The sequence below is a fragment of the Danio aesculapii genome, chromosome 14, assembly GCF_903798145.1.
Source record: "Danio aesculapii chromosome 14, fDanAes4.1, whole genome shotgun sequence".
Taxonomy (NCBI): Eukaryota; Metazoa; Chordata; class Actinopteri; order Cypriniformes; family Danionidae; genus Danio; species Danio aesculapii.
In genome coordinates, this window is record NC_079448.1 from 957420 (window position 1) to 979070 (window position 21651).

Here is a 21651-nt window from a genome sequence, read left to right on the forward strand (position 1 = left end):
TCAGACATGCATATTTTTTTTGTATATATATTTATACACACACACACACACAGACAACCCTAACCTAAACCCACACAGCCGTGCACACACAAAGATACACATGCACATATGCATACACACAGATACTCATGCATACATTCACACACATGCACACACATATATATATATATATATATATATATATATATATATATATATATATACACACACAGATACACATGCACACGCACAGATACACACGCAAACATGCATACACAGATAAACACACATGCACACACACATAGATTCACACACAATCACTCACACACATGCGCACACACCGATACACTTGCACACATTCACACACTTGCACAAAGATAGACACGCGCACATATACACACACAGATACACACACACACACATGCACATACATATAAGCTCAAACACACACACCGATACACACAAACACACACATAAAAACAGATGCACACACATGAAAACACAAAGATATATACACACATACACACACACAGATACACACATGCACATAAACACAGACATGCACTCAGACACTCTCGCACACTCATATAAATATATACATACACACAACCCTAATCTAAACCCACACAGCCGTGCACACACAAGGATACACATGCACGCATGCATACACACAGATACTCATGTATACATTCACACACATGCACACATATATATATACACACACACACACACACAGAGATACGCAAGCATGCATACACAGATAAACACACAATCGCGCACACACTGATACACATGCACACATTCAAACACTTGCACAAAGATAGACACGCGCACACATACACATGCACATACATACAAGCACACTCACACAAACAAACAGAGATATGCACACAGATACAGAAATGTGGACACACAGACACAAACACAGATATGTACACACAAACAGACAGAGACAGTGTGTGTGATGTCTGACTGTGCTTCTGTCCTCATGTTCAGGTCTGGAAAGCGCTAAATCCGGACGCCTGGAAACGGCTTTCTCCTGCTTCCTGACAGCAGCGCAGCATCACTACAGTAAAGCTCAGTTCAATGTGGGAGTGTGTTACGAGAGAGGACGAGGAGTGCACAAAGACCTGCGCAAGGTGTGGACACACTGCAAAAAATCCCTTTTGTTTCTAGTCCAAACATCTAAACACTCTTAAATCAGTCAGCTTTTACTAGACGAGCACAAAATATAGTGTTGATTTCAGAAATAATGAGGCAAAATGAAGTGAAGTTGACTTAAAACAGGCAAAATAATCTGACAAAGGGTTAAATGAATAGTTATGTTATTTATCTTCCCCTATTGTCAGATTATTTTGCTTGTTTTGCTTAATTTTGACGTATTATTTCTGAAAACACACACCATACACACACATATATAACACACCACACATATACACACATAATACACACACACCACACATAAACAACAGCAGAAGCCGTTACTAATTCACCATCGTCGCTGTAGAGCTAGTGTTTGAATGATTCTCTAGCGTAATGTCTAAAGCAGGGGTGGGCAAACTCAGTCCTGGAGGGCCGGTGTTCTTCACAGTTTAGCTCCAACTCTGATCAAACACACCTGCTTATGGATAATTAGGGATCTTGGAGACACTGATTAGCATGTTCAGGTGTGTTTAATTAGAGTTTAAGCTAAACTATGCAGGACACCGGCCCTCCAGGACTGAGTTTGCCCACCCCTGGTCTAAAGTGATGACAGAACAGCTGATTTTGCTCACATTTTAAGATTATAAGGCTGAACTTGACATGAAATGCCATCAGTCTACAGAGATATCTTCTTACAGTGTTACAGTCTACAGTATTTCTCTGATGCAATCGGGATATCACAATAACTAAGCCCGAAAAAAGCAGCGCGATCACTACCAGACTGCTGTTGTGTTTGTGATAAGGAGGGGGTGTTCGGGGGTGAGGTTTCTGAATAACACTGCTGAGATCCGGGATATGAAAGTAGCTGTATTAAAATAGACCCTGTCCTTATAAATAAACTGCATAGTTGTAATCTATACAAAAGAGAGAGATCGACTTGGAATATCACTTACCTGTTTAATAATGATTTGATCAGATGTAGTTAGAAAACACTCAGTTTTAATCTTCAAAGTAAGGGCTTATTATTTGGTCCTGGCGCCATCTTGAGAATAGACAATGTCAACCGTCGTTGGCTAATGGACGCTGACGTGCTGTCTCACAGAAATGATCAATATTTTAAAATAGGCACTATCCTTATAAATAAACTGCATAATTGCAATCTAAACAACTACATTCTCACCTAAAATCCTCAAAAGTGTTGTCCAACAGCTGCAATATTTGTCAAACTGTAGTGAGTTTATTGATCTGCTGTTGCTCTATGTAGGCGGAGTAATACACAAAGGTGAAGAGGCCTTTCTGTGCTGTTACTGGCAAAATATCTCACAGCTATCAGCCAATCAGATTCAAGAACCAGACAGAACTGTTTTGTGTGTGTGTGTGTATATATATATACAAAAACAATATTCATGTGAGCAAAATATTTGTATTTGTGAGTGTGTTTCAGTGCGTTTTGGCCCAAATGGCCTCTCATTACTAGTAGGTTTCTAGTGTTATACCCAGTGGTGTAAAGAAACAAATTACAAATCCTCAAATGACTGTAATTGAGTAGTTTTTTTCAGGAATTGTAATTGCCTTAGTAGTTTTATAAATACTTCACTTTCCCTTGAGTACACTTTTAGTGCAGTATCGGTACTTTTACTCCACTATTTACATTCGACCTGCAGTCACTACTTTATTATCTCCTGTCTATGTGGTATAGAAGACTCAGTCCTGTGATTCCTGTCCAATCAGATCACACATAGAAGGTAAATCTCATCATAATGAACTCCCTCAAGACATGTGCGATTTATAATTGCAGCAAACTGTTTGGAAGCGTTAGAAGTGTCCAAGAAGATGTCCAAAGTCTTTACACGCTAACACTCTTTTGCAAACTCCTGCTAGACCGTATACTGAAATATCACCAAATTTAACTGGGATCATCGTCAGACCATGATGACTTTGTGTTGTGGAATTCATGTCAATAGGCAAAACGTTTTTTGTTTACAGCATCGACAAATGTGCTGGTATAATGTCAAACTGCATTGGAGGCTGTCTCTCTGCAATGCTTAAATATATTAACACCCAACTTTAGGTTCTTCATTGTCACCTAACACTGACGACAACACTTCAAATTTGTAACTCTGCCACTGTTTTTGGCCTCTGGACTGCTTTGCTCATTGACCCAGAGACTGTTTAGATGTGGGTCACTGATGAGAAGATGACGGATGTTTACTGTATGATGACTGAAATGGTCTTAAACACCCAGCAGGCTCAAGATGTCAACATGACGTCAGATTGATGATGTACCCCAACGCTGTGGGGACGTTGCATTTTGTTTGGAAATGAAAATCAGGTTGACGTCAATGTCCAACATCCAACCTAAAATCAACCAAATATCAACATTTAATGATGTTGCAGCTTGACGTTGTGTGGACGTTACCACTATGACGTCTATCAGATGTTGGATTTTGGTTGCCATACCTGACGAATAAATGTCAGTATTTGACGTCAATACGACGTTGATTTAAGATCTAACGTTGGCTCAACGTTAGATTTTGATCACTTTCCAACACAACCTAAAATCAACCTAAAATCAACGTCATTTGACATCAAAATAATGTTGTCCTTAGACGCTGGCTAGACATTGAATTTTGGTCACCTGACGTCACAACCTAAATCTAACCTAATATTAACGTCTTATGATGCTGTGTAGCTGCCGGACAATAACTAAATGCACTACAGAATGTTACGTTTGCACACACACATGCACAAATTAGATGTAAACAGCGTAATACTCACTACTCTTGAGTACTTTTGAAAGGTGTAGTATTTACAGCAGATACTTTCACTCTAGTGCACTTCATTTTAGGCAAGTAATAGTACTTTTGCTGGAGTATGATTATTCAGTACTCTTTCCACCACTGGTTATACTGCATGTGTACTTATACTTTGACTGCTCTCTCTCAGGCTCTTCATTACTACAGGCGTGCTGCAGCCGCTGGCCACCGTCAGGCGCAGTACCGCAGTGCTAAACTCCTACTGAACAGCAGAGGGCAGCAGAGGTCAGAGACGGACACTGAGACCGCACTGAAGCTGCTGTACGCTGCTGCAGACGCCGGACTCACTGAGGTATTGCTGTCAGCAACACTGCAGAAGAACATGTATACTGATTTAAATGAAATTTAATTAAAACCACTTGTTTGGTAATCAAAGAAAATCTATTGTAGAATATACAGTAGTCAGCGTTTATTGTGGTGATCAGGCCTCCCACGCCTCCTAGTGGGCCCACTCTGGGTTCACTATGTCACATCGAGCTAAAGAGAAATGGAATTAAAGGCGCACTCACACTATGCTATCCGAACAGTGCCCAGGCCCGTGTCCTGGATCGTTTGACAAGTGTGAGTGCTCTGAATCAGGCTCAGGCGCAGTTCAGTTAACTGGCCCTGGCCCGTTTGGAGCGTGGTTCACTTGGGCTGTGGCGTGGTATGCTTGTAGTGTGAGTGCAAGGCGCGTCTGAGCCCGAGACATGACTTTTAAGGGACTGTTTTTTCTGGATTTATTAATCATTCTTACTGTTTAATGAACACAGACTCTTGTAGTTTTGCTTGAATCCATCTCTGGTTCCAGGCTCAGGTGTTTCTGGCGGTGCTGCTGTCTCAGCGTGTGGACTGCGATGAACAGGAGTGTGTGCATTATTTCCGGCTGGCGGCTGACAGTGGGGTAAAACACCTCTGCTCTGTGCTCATACTGCAGATGTTTCTGATCAGCTTCTCTAATGTGCACATGTGTGTGTGTGTGTGTTTGTGTGTGTGTGTGTGTGTGCCGTGTGCAGGATGCTGATGCTCTGCTGTGTTTGGCTCAGTGTTATGAGTCTGGTTTCGGTGTTTCTCCTTCTGTCCAAACGGCGGTCAGACTCTACCAGCAGGCAGTAGATGCAGGAAACCAGCGGGCCAGAGACGCTCTCACACACACACACAACACTGACGGTCAGAACGCTACCCTTTATCCATACCTGTCTGTCTGTCTGTTTATATAGCTGTCTGTCTATATACCTGTCTGTCTATCTATGTGTCTTTCTGTCTAAAAAACTGCCTCTATTTATATAACTGTCTATATAGCTATATGGCTGTCTGTCTGCATACCTGTCTATCTATATATATATATCTGTCTGTCTATATATGTCTGTCTATATATGTATGACTATATGTCTGTCTATATATGTCTGTCTGTCTATATGTCTGTCTCTCTATATTATTGTCTGTGGGCCCTATCAGACACCCATGCTATTTTCAGATCTAGTTTTGATCAAATCTTTGCGCTTAACAAACTAAATTAATTATGTATATGCTAATGGATATCTGTGCGTAGCCCACAACACTGTTCCCTTATCCACGAAACAGAGAAAGTAAAGAGGCTGAATAAAGGAGGCTCATCTCTCATCCTCGCGCTGCAGATGCTCTGTTTAACTGTTTTCTCGCTAGTGAAGCGTTCAGTTTTTACACTTACAAAGTCCACCATGTAAACAGCAAATGCGCCATGGAGCGACACAACTGGCTCTTAAAGGGAATGGGAGACGAGACTCTGGTTTATTCTCAAAACACACCTATAACTCATTAAGAGAATAAGCTCAACCCTGTTAGACCATGCGCTGCGGCGCAGAGCGTATCCTTAAAATAACAAAAGTGGATTCGGACACAGCCTTAACCTCCTAGGGCTTTGTGGCCACATACGTGGACAGCACATTTGAGCTCTTAAGTGGCTATTTAAAATACTTTGAATGCTTTATATTTTGTTTCAGACATGCAGTGTCATCCTATGTTCTGCAGCATATGAACGGTCCCAAACACTGTTTTAACTGTCCAAAATGGAAAAAAAATGTGTTTTTACTCTCTGATAGTCAAAACATGTTAAAAAAATGTCTATGTTTTATGTGCATTAAAAAAATTCTGGAAAAAGTGTTTAATGTAAAGTCGGACCACGAGTCCACATATATGGACATCATTTTTCTCTAAAAGTTCATTATATCAAAAGATGATGCTTAGATTTTATTCTAATTAGGTTCCAATAAGCCCAAATAGCAAAGAGAAATAAAAATGCAGTAAAAAAACAGCTTGAGCCTTTAGAGGTTATTGTGTTTGTGCCCTGCGCTTCAGACTTAGCACCTAGATTGTTAGAATAGAGCCCTGTCTGTCTATCCATCCATGTATCTTTTATCTATCGTTCTGTCTGTCTGTCTCTCTGTCTCTCTGTCTCTCTGTCTCTCTCTCTGTCTGTCTGTCTCTCTGTCTGTCTCTCTGTCAGTCTTTCTGTCTTTCTGTCTGTCTGTCTGTCTGTCTGTCTGTCTATATGTGTGTGTGTGTTTGTATTTGTTTTTTTGGATTTTTCTTTTAACATATTTTTTCTTTTAATTAGTATTTTTTCTGCTAGAATTTGTTTGTTTAATTATTGTTTATTGAGACAATAGAACAAATAACTGTCAATACTAAAAACTAAACGTTTTTATGTTTAATTGCAATATTCATATCTCAAAAATATTCTAAAAATATAGCAGACGATAATCTAAAACAGAATTTTTTATGTCTTAAAACAGAAACCCTACTTGTACTTAATCCTATCTGTAATGTAAGTTATTGCAGCCTCATCTGATTGGTAAGATTTAGATAAACAACCATAAAATAAATGTAATTCACAGGTGTCAAATCCAGTTCCTGAAGGGCCTCTGCACAGTTTAGTTCCAACTCTGCTTCAACACACTTACCTGTAGGTTTAAAACAAGCCTGAAGGACTCGATTAGTTTGATCAGGTGTGTTTAATTAGGGTTAAAGCTAAACTGTGCAGAGCTGCGGCCCTCCAGGAACTGGATTTGACACCTGTGATGTAATTTCTCACATGTCTGCAATAGGTATATTGCATGTACTATTATCACGATAATGATTATTTTATAATATATTGTGCAGCCCTAATATAAATATATATTTTGCCTATATTTAGTCTTCTTTTAAGAATCAAAAACATTCATTGTTTACTAGTACTGTAAATAAATATGTAACACTAATATATACATCTATCTCTCTCTCTAGTGTTGCGCTCCATTCGCTCCGCCCCATGCTTCTCTCTGATTGGTCAGCTGAATCTGAACTCCATGTTTCCACTGGAGAGCCGAGATGAGAAACCCCGCCCACAATCTCAGCCGCTTCCTCATTCGTGGAGCACTGGAAGTCTGAGTCTGCATCCACCAATCACACTTCAGATGCTAAACACTGACAGCGGACGCACGGTTTGGACACTTGGGGTGCGGTGATGCACTTAACAACCACAGATTCATCTCTCAATATCTACTTACATCTTTAAAATGTGATATTTCATCTAAAAACAGAAGCGGTCGCACAAATAAATAACTATTATTGAGTCACCTGACACATGAATGTTCACCGCCAGTCACAGAAGAGCGTGAGGGATAGGAGCTCAGTGATTGGCTGATCATTATGTTATTGTTTATCCATTGGATGTGAAGCTATTCTTTACTTTTAGTCAATTTAAATGTGTTTTCTGGAAGCGGGAGTCATTTAAAAGTGTCTGGATTTGTATTCATGTGTGTTTGGTTGTGGAAAGAAAACCATGAGATTGTGAATGAGTGTTTTTATTGAGTGTAGAGAAAGTGATGGGCAACAGTAAGAGTATCTTTATATGTTTCTGACAGTCAGGTTGTGTTATTTTGTATGTTTTGGGTGAGTTTAAACCTTGTTTGCATGTTTGTATTAAAACGGGAAGCTCACATATTCATTTACATACAGAATTAATGGCAAAAGTGTTTAAATATGCATGTGCCAAAGTTTAATGAACATAAGTGCCTTAAATAAAGCTGTATATGTTTAATTAGTGAATAAGAAAACAGCATTTAATTGCATCAGTGTCGTCTGCTTTTTCCTGCTGCAGTGGTTCTAGAAGTATTATATTTCTCATTCATTTTCCCATAGGGATTAAACAAATCCTGGTTCTAGTCAGGAACTGTCTTATAAAACAATCATTAACAGCATTATAAACTTTAGTTTGAAGCACAGAAGTGTATGAAAATCAGACAAAGATACGAGACGGAGAACTTAATGTATTTAATGAGGGATATAACTACAATCCCATGATGCATTGCACATGACACAGTCCATTTAAAAGCAACATAAAAATCTAAAACTGTTAATGTTGTTTGATGTGTGAGTGCATTTATTTTGCAAGTTTCTCAATCTCAATTGGCTGCTTTGCTCACTGCAACTCTGATTGGTGGAATTGTTTGCACAGCATCTTGGGTAATGTAGTTTTCTGCACTGCATCTGCACAGGACCGTGGGTAATGTTGTTTTCTGCACAGCATCTTGGGTATTGTAGTTTTCTGCACAGGATTATGAGTAATGTGGTTTTCTGCACAGGATTGTGGGTAATGTGGTTTTCTGCACAGCATCTTGGGTATTGTAGTTTTCTGCACAGGATTATGAGTAATGTGGTTTTCTGCACAGCATCTTGGGTATTGTGGTTTTCTGCACAGGATTGTGGGTAATGTGGTTTTCTGCAGAGCACTGTGGGTAATGTGGTTTTCTACACTGCATCTTGGGTAATGTGGTTTTCTGCACAGAATCTTGGGTAATGTAGTCTTCTTGCACTGCATCATGGGTAATGTAGTTTTCTGCTCTGCATCATGGGTAACGTAGTTTTCTTCACTGCATCTTGGGTAATGTAGTTTTCTGCACAGCATCTTGGGTAATGTAGTTTTCTGCTCTGCATCTTGGGTATGGTAGTTTTCTGCACGGCATCTTGGGTAATGTAGTTTTCTGCACAGTATCTTTGGTAATGTAGTTTTCTGCACAGGATTTTGGATGATGTAGTTTTCTGCACAGCATCTTGGATGATGTAGTTTTTTGCACAGAATCTTGGGTAATGTAGTTTTCTGCACAGCATCTTGGGAAATGTAGTTTTCCTCACCACATCTTTGGTAATGTAGTTTTCTGTACAGCATCTTGGATGATGTAGTTTTCTGCACGGCATCTTGGGTAATGTAGTTTTCTGCACAGCATCTTGGGTAATGTAGTTTTCTTCACCACATCTTTGGTAACGTAGTTTTCTGCACAGGATCTTGGGAAATGTAGTTTTCTGCACAGCATCTTGGGAAATGTAGTTTTCTGCACAGCATCTTGGGTAATGTAGCTATCTGCACCACATCTTTGGTAATGTAGTTTTCTGCACAGGATCTTGGGATATGTAGTTTTCTGCACAGCATCTTGGATGATGTAGTTTTTTTCACAGCATCTGTTCAGTTGAATTAATACAGAATTATTGTTGAACAGAAAATCCGCCTCCCTATGGAGAAAATGAATGGGGTTTTTACTTCAGGAACTGACTTGTTTGTCTTTATTTGTTAATCAACACTATGAGCTTTCTGTCATTTCAGCACTGTGAAAACTATAATAAAGACTTATATTTTCATCCGTTTTTTAATGGTTTGCTTTAACAAATGTGCCTTTTTAGAGCAATATGATTTTGCATTTATATTTACGGTTACACTTTATTTTCAGGTGTCCTTGGTACAGTATAATACATGTAAGAGTGAGTCAATATTAATAAAATTCATACATTTTCTATATAGTTTTGTTTCGAATGTAAGTTAATTTTTTTAGGGTTATTCGCGTGTATTTATGCAGAATTTACTGTGGTAATTACTGTGATACCATATTGACATATTTAAATATTGTCAGATCCATTGGTATTTATTTAATGCGGAATTTAATATTGTATTTTTGTCCAGTATAATTGTATATATTTCTTAATGGAATGCACAAATAATTGTTCACCACAAAACTAGCAATGTGAGCTAACAAAATCAATATGGTTAGTTTTGATTTCATGTGTACTTTCAGAGGGGCTGGTGTCCAGTTCCTCCAATCATATCACTGACTTCATGAATATTAAGTGGCGTTTCTAAGACGCTCTGATAGCAAAGTCAATGCGACCTAATGAATATTCATACAGCATCTTGCGCTCGGCGCTCCGATTGGTCGGCGAAGGCGTGCACAACAGAACGCGGCGAGGCAGCGGCACGGAGCGCATGCGCAGACCGGAGCACAGCCTGTACTTGTAGCGGGCGGTGCGGAGAGCTCAGATTGCGGGCGCCTGGGCTTTAAAAGCGGGCGTCTCCTCCGCATCAGCATCTGGAGGACAGAACAGCCGTGCTGGTGAGTGACAGTCTCCAAACAGATGACGTCATGCTCTAATAAACACACATCTTTGATGATTTGATGCATGTTCGGCGATGCAACTTTATTATAATGAGATCAGAGTTTGCGAGGCTGTGGATGCGCGTTTGGAGAGCGTGACTTGACAGTTCCCGATCAGGTGTCATAATGCGTGCATGTATGATGATGATGATGATGTGAGATTAGATGATCAATGCATGGAGCATTTGTATATATATGCGTTCAGATGTGCGCCATTCATCTCAAAGCGAGGGATTTTGGGGCCGATCTGATCTGTCATGACATTAACTTCTGCACTGATGTCATGGCTGGATTTCAGTCACTCTTAAAGAAATACACGCGTGCATGTTAAATAGCTGAGATGGAGCCTTTTTACTGTTTTATGGCATGAGTTTTAGAAACATATCCATGTATTTCACTGTATTATGCACACATTTGCTGTTCTAGTAGTTAGAGATGGAGAGTCTTGTTTATTTTTGCCGTTATGTCATATTTCATGCTTTATAATGGAGATTATAGTTAACATACTTTATAATGTAGTATCTTTTTATACCCGAGGAAAGTTAAAGAGTTGTTTTTTTTTCTGTTATCTGACAGTATTTCAGATTTTATAGTATTAACTTTAGCATGATGTCAGAAAATATACTGCTTTATTGTGCAATATATATATTAGAAAGCAAAACCACAAATATTTCAGCTCAATGCCTTCCTCAGTGTGGAAGTGTAGCATTATTATTATTATGCAATAGTATATACAATATTGTGTTATGGAGTGAAGTCTTGCATGTTAAAAAACATGCACATTAAATGTCTTGTGTATTTGCATGCTATATTTCAATCATACGGTACTATCATAGTAGTAACTGTATCTAACTTGCCGTGTGGGTTATATTTATAACATTTTAAAGTGTTGCTTCATTTTAAAACCAATTTCGCCACAATATTATATTGTAGAGCAGTGTTTCCCAACCCTGTTCCTGGAGGCACACCAACAGTACATATTTTGGATGTCTCCCTTATCTCACCCATTCACTTCAGGTTTTGGAGTCTCTTCTGATGTTATGATGAGTTGATTCAGGTGTGTTGGATTAAGGAGAGCTTGAAAATGTGTACTGTTGGTGTGCCTTCAGGAACAGGGTTGGGAAACACTGCTGTAGTAGAGGTTATTTTCTATAAACTCAATGCATACAGGATTATAATCTAAAATCATACCATTCATGTGGTTTTATCTCACAATAATATGCTATCTTACATTTAATCTTGCATTTTTTTTGCTGTTAAATTCTATTTCAGTTTTTATTGACTATATTTATAATATGTATTTGCATATAATTACATTTTAGCCTATTACACAACACTAAAACACATGTAATACACACTGCTGAAGTTGACTTTTGCATATTTGCTGTTATGTATGTCATATATCAGATTGAATACAGGATTATAGTCAAAAACTGAGTGATAAATATGAAATGTGTACTACTGAGCATCGCATTTTGTGCTGTTATATACTATTTTGCATTGTATTGCATGCGTAATTGCATTTATTTCACTATTTGAGTGCATTTTGGCTGTTTTAGAAATGTTGATGCTTGACATCTACTCTATATTTAGGTAAATTGAAGTCGTTATTATTGAAGACAGTCGCGAGCTCCTTTACAGTATCAGTGCTGGGATCAGTCAGTACATCAGTTTTTTGTCTGATTCACAGAAAGCTGTCACGCATGTGGAGGCTGAAACACACACACACATACACAGACGGTATATTTGTTGTGCTGAATCACACTGATCTTTGGTGCAAATCTGCAGCAAACACATTTTCCAGCCCGTGTGCGTGTGTGTGTGTGTTTATGCGTATATGTGTGTGTATGACTGGACTTGTTTGTTGGAGTTAAACTTGAGACGCTGTGCTGATGCTGCAGTTCATATAGAGGTGATAGAGTCATGAAAACACACACTGAAACAACAGAATTTTAGATTTTCTTTCATAACGTAATGCTTTTTACAACATTTGTCTCAGTTAGCAGATACAGCTCTATATAGCTGTAAATATAGATTGTAGGAGATTAGACAACGTTATGTATGGCTCAATCCAGCTGGAAGCTCATAACAATATAAAAGGAGCAACAGAATTAGTAATAATTTGCTTTTGCTTTGTATTAAGTGGCTTTAATTAGTATGCATTCACATTTAAACGAATGAGTTGGTGCAGTGCACTTATTATGTACATGCATGCTTATATGTTGTACCTATATTTTAAAAATTATCTGCTTTTATTTACATTTATAATTAATTTCTGCAGTTATATTTATAGATACGCTTTTGACACAATAACCCACACTTAAATCTACTCATACCACTAAACCTGTCCCTAACCTGACCCATTTCCCACCTCAGTAGCACCATTAGTGTTCTGCATTATAATATGACCACAATAAATACATTGCAATTATATATTTGATGTAAGTACCTAGTAGTTAAGGCCACTTAATATAAAATATGATCATGTAAAGCCAACTGAATGGAAACAGAATTAAACAGAATAAAAACTGAGATAGAAGTCAGAAACGGTGATCAATAAACTACACAGACAGTCCAGTTTACCGACTTTAAAATGAATGTGGCTGTCAGACGATCAATTATGAGTTATCTTTAGTGTAATGATAAATCTGAGCTCAGTTTGAGACCTGAAATCTGAAAATAGAGGAGCTGCATATAGTAAACTATAGAGAAACAGGGGAAGATAATCTGTTGAATTAATCATCTCCATTTAACCTCCAGATATCATAGTGATTCATTCAGTCCTTTTCCTTCGGCTTAGTTCTCTATTTCAGAGGTCGCCACAGCAGAATGAACCGCCAATTATTCCAGCATATGTTTTACCCAGCGGATGCCCTTCCAGCTGCAACCCAGTACTGGGAATTAAAAAGTTTACGTTTAACTCCATAAAACATCCATTCTCTCATTACAAGCAAACACACTTGCATTTAGTGGAAAATATTTAACACAAAAGCAAAATAAAAGGTCATAAACAATGATTACAATAATGTAGGTGACACTTTATTTTAAAGAGTCCTTGTTACAGTGTGTAACTATTCAGTAACTACTGAGTAATATGTATTAACTACATGCACTACTATATGGGTAGGGTTAGAATTTGGGTCAGGTTTAGGATTAGTTCATTCATTCATTCATTTTCCTTTGGCTTAGTCCTTTTATTCATCAGGGGTCGCCACAGTGGAATGAACCGCCAACTATTCCAGCATATGTTTTGCACAGCGGATGCCCTTCCAGCTGCAACCCAGTACTGGGAAACACACTCATTCACACACACACTCATACACTACGGCTAATTAAGTTCATCAGTTCCCCTATAGCGCATGTGTGTGGGCTGTGGGGGAAACCGGAGCACCTGGAGGAAACCTACGACAACACGGGGAGAACATGCAAACTCCACACAGAAATGACAACTAACCCAGCCAGGACTCGAACCAGTGACCTTCTTGCTGTGAGGCGTCAGTGCCAACCACTGAGCCACCGTGCCACCCTATCCTACTGTTCTCAATTGTACGGTTCTTAAGTTTAAGAAAGTGCTTTTTGAGCTCCTTCCTTTTCCTTTGGTGGAGATCTAAATGTCCTCCTCATTCTATTATCAGTGACAAGAATTAAAGACACTAATTAACCAACACTCTCTTTCTCTCCTCACAGCTGATTAATCCTTTGCAATGATGTCACTACAGAAGCCTCCTTTAAGGCGCAGTGCGTCCACAGTGGAATCGACCAATCACAGCAGGCCACTGTTGACTCCACCCACATCCCTTAATTTACGCTCCTCCCACAATCAGCAGCTGAGCTGCGACACTATAAAGGAAGGTGTTGTCAAGGAAACGCAAGCCTCAAAGGGGCGTCAAAAATATGCACTGACGAATATTCAAAATGCGATGGGTTTGAGCCAAAACCCCGCCTCTCTCCCAAAGCCCGCCCCTACAAAATCCGCCTCCTCTTCATCGCTCTACTGCTCCTCTCTATCATATTCCACATCCAACCCCAAACTGGCTAAAAACGGCACAAATCTACAGCTGAAGGAGGAGCAGCTGGATCTCAATAAGAATGAGAACAAGAACCAGGTGAGCAGCTGGGACTGGCTGGAGGGAAAAGACAACCAGAAGAACTCCAGCATCAGGAGGAGGACCAAGAGTTTTCTGGAGTACCACCGAGAGGAGCAGAGCTTTCTGGAGCACCACAGAGAGGAGCAGACATCCAGCAGCCCGGAGAAGGACTCGCAGAAGCCCCTGCTGCCCAAGCTGGAGGCGCAGAGCTGGGGGAAGGAGAACCACGTGGAGGCACACCTGACGCTTCCCCAGAACCACCTGCTGCTGCTGGCCAGCGAAGAGGAGGAGAGTCCCGGAGAGACGCTGGACGTGTATGAACACACACTGCGGCCAAATAATGAGTGTGTGAGCCGCGGCAGAGACCTGACAGGCCGAGCAGGAGCACAGGTGAGCCCGGCGTACACACTGAAGCTGGAGCCAGAACACACACCTGAGAAACGGGAGTCTCCAGAACACACACTTCGGTCTGAGAAACAGGAGTCGCAAGAACACACACCTCGGCCTGAGAAAAGGGAGTCTCCAGAACACACACCTCGGCCTGAGAAACAGGAGGAAGAGGAGGAGGAAGACTCCAGCTGGACCACACTGTCTCAGGAGAGCCCTTCTGTGGAAACACCGCAAGACACAGGTGGACTTTTCTTACGTGTCACTTAAGATCACTTAATTTCATCCAGATGTGAAGGGTTTTAGGAATTACAGAATCATATTACAGAAAGTTTTGTTATACTAGGTCTTAGCAAGTATTGCTTCTAGGCATAGACGAACTAGGATGCCCGCCAGCTGCAGGGGCGCAAATAAACAAACCTGTTGAAAAACAGTGAAAACAAAACAACAAAAAGGCATTATTATCATCTTCCAAGAGTCTTTCTTGCTAGTCAGTCCTCAACTGTTGGACAGCACAACTATAAAGTGTATTTTATTCGTCAGCTTTCGAATTTAGGACAATTTATTTCGAAGTTAGGACAGCTGTCAGGTTGCCTTAAAATTAAGACCATTTGTAGGTAAAGATAACACGGTTATGAACTGGGGTGGACTGGGAAAGTATTTTTGCCCTGGAAAGATATTGGGGGGGGGGGGGGGGAGCGATCGGTAAGTAAAGAGCTTGGGAGGTTGCGTTGGTTGTGATCGGTTATTGCAGAGCGCAGTTGGAGCGAGAGATTGGTTAGCGCAGAGCTTGGGGGGGAGGGGGTGGTCGTTACGATTGGTTATTGAAGAGCTGGCGGCAATCGGTTATTGCAGAGTGCAGTCGGGGGGGTGGGGAAGGGGAGATCGGTAAGTGAAGAGTTTTAGGGGTGGTTGCGATCGGTTATTGAAGAGCAGGGTTAACTTGGTTATAGCAGAGCACAGTGGGGTGGAGAGATCGGTAAGTGCAGAGCTTGGGGGAGGGGGGTGGTCTCGATTGGTTATTGAAGTGCAGAGCGCAGTGGGGGGGGGGGGGTTTGTTAAGTGAAGAGCTTGGGGGGTGGGGGCGGTTGCGATCGGTTATTGCTGAGCGCAGTAGGGGGGGGTATCGGTAAGTGAAGAGCTTGGGGGGTGGTTGCAATCGGTAATTGAAGAGCAGGGATCAGTCAGTTATAGCAGAGCACAGTGGGGTGGAGAGATCGGTAAGTGAAGAGCTTGGGGGTGGTTGCGATCGGTTATTGCAAAGCGTGGTGGGGGATAGGTAAGTGAAGGAGGGGTGTGGGTGCAACCGGTTATTGAAGATGAAGGGGTTTGGGGGGGTGCGATTGGAAAGTGAACTGAGGGTGGGGGTTGTGGGTGCAGTGCGATCGGTACCTGAAGAGGGGGAGGGGGCGATAGGTCAGGCCACATTCACAATGCAAGGCCAGATTGACCATCAGACCGCAGGGAAATGTCCCAGTGCTACCTATGGCCAGTCCGCCCATGCTTATGAAATGCTGTTCTGTAATAGCTTCTGTCCTAAATGTGATCCTGACTGAAATGACCATGGTTACCTGATAGACAGGATACGATTTTAAAGTTAGGATCTTTCTGTAATACACCCGCAAGATTTCGATCCATAATTATTCTTACTTCCAAAACATTTTCAAAATGTTTTCTCAATGTTCTCCAAAAGTGCGTTTGAAAACTGTGTCTCTACCCACTGGCATGCTTTTTGCTGATTAAGTTGAGATGATATTGACTCTCCTACAGCGCAGTGACTAGTGTGGCCCACAGGTGGCAACACAGCTGCAAAAAACACAAACCAAAAAATAAAAAAATAAATAAAATAAAATAAAATAAAATAAAATAAAATAAAATAAAATAAAATAAAATTAAATTAAATTAAATTAAATTAAATTAATAATACATTACTTTCACAAATTCAGGGCTCCAACTGAGCCAAAATTGTACCAAACCCAAACATTCTGATGTAAATGTATTTATCCAAAGTCATAAATTTTTTATAGTTATGTAGCAGGAAGCAGCAGTTGCTATGACTACCGACTCTGAAGTGTGTGTGTTTGTTTGTTATAGGTGTTTGGGAAGAGCCTCCTCAGGTGCAGAGTGTCTTACAGGACTGTTTCTGGCGAGTTCCAGCTGATTCCACATCTCAAGATCCACCTGTCATCCGTGATTCTGTGCTGGAGGCGGAGCCAAGAGTGAAGGGGGTGTGCCTTCCTGTGCCCTGCACTAAAGCACAGACTGAGGTAAACAAAGCACTGATCTGCAGATGATGATGCATTTATTATTGAAACAGGACATGTGTACATACTGAATATAGTTTCAACTGAATGAGTCAACTGATTACTCACTAGACAACAGATAACTACTCACCAGTCAATAGATAAACTCATCTACTCACTAGTCACCCAATAAACTACTCTCTAGTCAACAGATAAACTTAATTGCGCACTAGTCCACAGGTAAACACATGTACTCACTAGTCAACAGGTGAATTCATCTACTCACTAGTCAACAGGTGAACTCATCTACTCACCAGTCAATAGATAAACTCATCTACTCACTAGTCAACAAGTAAACTCAACTACTCACTAGTCACCCAATAAACTACTCTCTAGTCAACAGATAAACTTAATTATGCACTAGTCCACAGGTAAACACATGTACTCACTAGTCAACAGGTGAACTCATCTACTAACTAGTCAACAGGTGAACTCATCTACTAACTAGTCAACACATTAATTCATCTACTTACTAGTCAACGGGTGAACTCATCTAATCACTAGTCAACAGGTGAACTCATCTACTAACTAGTCAACACATTAATTCATCTACTTACTAGTCAACGGGTGAACTCATCTACTCACTAGTCAACAGGTGAACTCATCTACTCACTAGTCAACACATTAATTCATCTACTCACTAGTCAACACATTAATTCATCTACTCACTAGTCAACAGGTGAACTCATCTACTCACTAGTCAACAGGTGAACTCATCTACTCACTAGTCAACACATTAATTCATCTACTCACTAGTCAACAGGTGAACTCATCTACTCACTAGTCAACACATTTATACATCAACTCACTAGTCAACACATTAATTCATCTACTCACTAGTCAACAGGTGAACTCATCTACTCACTAGTCAACAGGTAAACTCATCTACTCACTAGTCAACACATTAATTCATCTACTCACTAGTCAACAGGTGAACTCATCTACTCACTAGTCAACACATTAATTCATCTACTCACTAGTCAACAGTTAAACTCATCTACTCACTAGTCAACAGGTGAACTCATCTACTCACTAGTCAACAGGTGAACTCATCTACTCACTAGTCAACAGGTGAACTCATCTACTCACTAGTCAACACATTAATTCATCTACTCACTAGTCAACACATTAATTCATCTACTCACTAGTCAACACATTAATTCATCTACTCACTAGTCAACACATTAATTCATCTACTCACTAGTCAACAGGTGAACTTATCTACTCACTAGTCAACAGTTGAACTCATCTACTCACTAGTCAACAGGTGAACTCATCTACTTACTAGTCAACAGACGAACTCATCTACTCACTAGTCAACAGGTGAACTCATCTACTCACTAGTCAACAGATGAACTCATCTACTCACTAGTCAACAAGTAAAATCATCTACTCACTAGTCAACAGGTAAACACATCTACTTACTAGTCAGCAGGTGAACTCATCTACTCACTAGTCAGCAGGTGAACTCATCTACTTACTAGTCAACAGGTAATATACTTACTAGTCAACAGATAAACTCCTTACCAGTTAACAGAAACACATCTATTCACTAGTCAACAGGTAAAACACTTACTAGTCAAAAGGTAAACTACTCACTAGTGAACAGGAAAACTCATCTACTGCACAACTACAGACATGAGCTAAAACACTCAGCAGTGTCATTCTCCTGTTTTAATCAAGCTGCTTTATAACCATTAGTGTTGTGTAGTGTTGTGCTGTAGAAATAAAAGTGTGTGTAATGTTTGTATAGCGTCCCAGCAGTATTGTGTCGGACAGTTCAGTGGAGCCCGTACCTTCATCAGCAGCCTCTTCACCCTCCTCTTCCTCACTGTGTTACGAGGCCATGGGACGTGCGGCCAGTTTCCTCAACAACAACTACCTGGTAAACACCCTGATAACACACAGACAACATAAACACACACTGACGGCTGACAGGTCACTTACAGTTTCATGATTCTAACCATTAGTCGGGTAAACTACTCACTTGTCAACAGGTAAACTCAACCACTCATTGGTCAACAGGTAAACTTACCTACTCACTAGTCAAACTAGTAAACTAGTAAACTAAAATCACCAGGTAAACTAGTCAATGGTTGAATTCAACTACTCACTAGTAAACAGGTTATCTCATCTACTCACTAGTCAACAGGTGATTTCATCTACTTAGTAGTCAACAAGTGAACTCATCTAGTCGGTAGTCAACTGGTGAACTCATCTAGTCAGTAGTCAACAGGTGAACTCATCTAGTCAGTAGTCAACAGGTGAACTCATCTACTCACTAGTCAACAGGTAAACTCATCTACTCACTAGTCAACAGGTAAACTCATCTACTCACTAGTCAACAGGTGAACTCATCTACTCACTAGTCAACAGGTGATTTCCTCTGCTCACTAGTCAACAGGTAAACTTATCTACTCCCTAGTAAACAGGTAAACTCATCCACTCACTAGTAAATGGGTGAATTCGTCTACTTACTAATCACCAGGTAAACTAGTCAATGGTTGAATTCAACTACTCACTAGTCAACAGATGAACTTAACTACTCACAAGTCAACAGGTGATTTCATCTACTTAGTTGTCAACTGGGGAACTCATCTAGTCACTAGTCAACAGATGAACTCATCTAGTCAGTAGTCAACAGGTAAACTCATCTACTCACTAGTCAACAGGTAAACTCATCTACTCACTAGTCAACAGGTAAACTCATCTACTCACTAGTCAACAGGTGAACTCATCTACTCACTAGTCAACAGGTAAACTCATCTACTCACTAGTCAACAGGTGATTTCATCTACTTAGTTGTCAACTGGGGAACTCATCTAGTCACTAGTCAACAGATGAACTCATCTAGTCAGTAGTCAACAGGTAAACTCATCTACTCACTAGTCAACAGGTAAACTCATCTACTCACTAGTCAACAGGTAAACTCATCTACTCACTAGTCAACAGGTGAACTCATCTACTCACTAGTCAACAGGTAAACTCATCTACTCACTAGTCAACAGGTAAACTCATCTACTCACTAGTCAACAGGTGAACTCATCTACTCACTAGTCAACAGGTAAACTCATCTACTCACTAGTCAACAGGTGAACTCATCTACTCACTAGTCAACAGGTAAACTCATCTACTCACTAGTCAACAGGTAAACTCATCTACTCACTAGTCAACAGGTGAACTCATCTACTCACTAGTCAACAGGTAAACTCATCTACTCACTAGTCAACAGGTAAACTCATCTACTCACTAGTCAACAGGTGAACTCATCTACTCACTAGTCAACAGGTAAACTCATCTACTCACTAGTCAACTGGGGAACTCATCTACTCACTAGTCAACAGGTAAACTCATCTACTCACTAGTCAACAGGTAAACTCATCTACTCACTAGTCAACAGGTAAACTCATCTACTCACTAGTCAACAGGTGAACTCATCTATTCACTAGTTAACAGGTAAACTCATCTACTCACTAGTTAACAGGTAAACTCATCTACTCACTAGTCAACAGGTGAACTCATCTACTCACTAGTCAACAGGTGAACTCATCTAGTCAGTAGTCAACAGGTGAACTCATCTAGTCAGTAGTCAACAGGTGAACTCATCTACTCAGTAGTCAACAGGTGAACTCATCTAGTCAGTAGTCAACAGGTGAACCCATCTACTCAGTAGTCAACAGGTGAACTCATCTACTCAGTAGTCAACAGGTGAACTCATCTACTCACTAGTCAACAGGTGAACTCATCTACTCAGTAGTCAACAGGTGAACTCATCTAGTCAGTAGTCAACAGGTGAACCCATCTACTCAGTAGTCAACAGGTGAACTCATCTAGTCAGTAGTCAACAGGTGAACTCATCTACTCAGTAGTCAACAGGTAAACTCATCTACTCACTAGTCAACAGGTGAACTCATCTACTCAGTAGTCAACAGGTGAACTCATCTAGTCAGTAGTCAACAGGTGAACTCATCTACTCAGTAGTCAACAGGTGAACTCATCTACTCACTAGTCAACAGGTGAACTCATCTACTCAGTAGTCAACAGGTGAACTCATCTAGTCAGTAGTTAACAGGTAAACTCATCTACTCACTAGTCAACAGGTGAACTCATCTACTCAGTAGTCAACAGGTGAACTCATCTAGTCAGTAGTTAACAGGTGAACTCATCTACTCACTAGTCAACAGGAAACCTCAACTACTTACTAGTCAACAGGTTTAAATTTATATACTGTACTCATTAGCCAGCAGGTGAATTCTCACTAGTCAACATGTCAACTACTCACTAGTCAACAGATAACCTCTACAGATTACCTCACGATTAATCCTGCACTAACTCTTCATATACAGGACCTGATGGAGAGCAGTGACTCTCAGGAGCGGGAGAAGCAGGACAGAGACAGACCGACAGCCCGGACCAGTTCAGGAGCTCCTGGTGGGCCATACAGCTTCATTAACCACAGGTAAATGAGACACGTCCAAGTGTGATGCACAATAGCTGTGTTTATAACCAAAAC

The 21651-nt window shown here is 40.4% G+C and overlaps 2 protein-coding genes across 3 annotated transcripts in view; both read left to right on the forward strand.

Moving 5' to 3' along the window:
• dele1 (DAP3 binding cell death enhancer 1) overlaps nucleotides 1-9578 on the forward strand; it is a 15331-nt gene extending 5753 nt beyond the window's left edge. The window contains exons 8-12 of the mRNA XM_056472294.1: nucleotides 976-1118; nucleotides 4069-4230; nucleotides 4729-4821; nucleotides 4934-5087; nucleotides 7182-9578. Coding sequence (XP_056328269.1) covers nucleotides 976-1118; nucleotides 4069-4230; nucleotides 4729-4821; nucleotides 4934-5087; nucleotides 7182-7402 — 773 coding nt within the window. The 3' untranslated portion in view covers nucleotides 7403-9578. The remainder of the gene's footprint in view (nucleotides 1-975; nucleotides 1119-4068; nucleotides 4231-4728; nucleotides 4822-4933; nucleotides 5088-7181) is intronic.
• A 662-nt stretch (nucleotides 9579-10240) lies between these two features.
• Nucleotides 10241-21651, forward strand: part of LOC130240227 (amyloid beta precursor protein binding family B member 2) — a 43372-nt gene continuing 31961 nt past the window's right edge. For both annotated transcript variants that reach the window (XM_056471661.1, XM_056471662.1), the window contains exons 1-5: nucleotides 10241-10318; nucleotides 14048-15079; nucleotides 16930-17102; nucleotides 18892-19023; nucleotides 21485-21597. In XM_056471661.1, the coding sequence (XP_056327636.1) occupies nucleotides 14065-15079; nucleotides 16930-17102; nucleotides 18892-19023; nucleotides 21485-21597 (1433 nt within the window). In that variant the 5' untranslated portion in view covers nucleotides 10241-10318; nucleotides 14048-14064. The remainder of the gene's footprint in view (nucleotides 10319-14047; nucleotides 15080-16929; nucleotides 17103-18891; nucleotides 19024-21484; nucleotides 21598-21651) is intronic.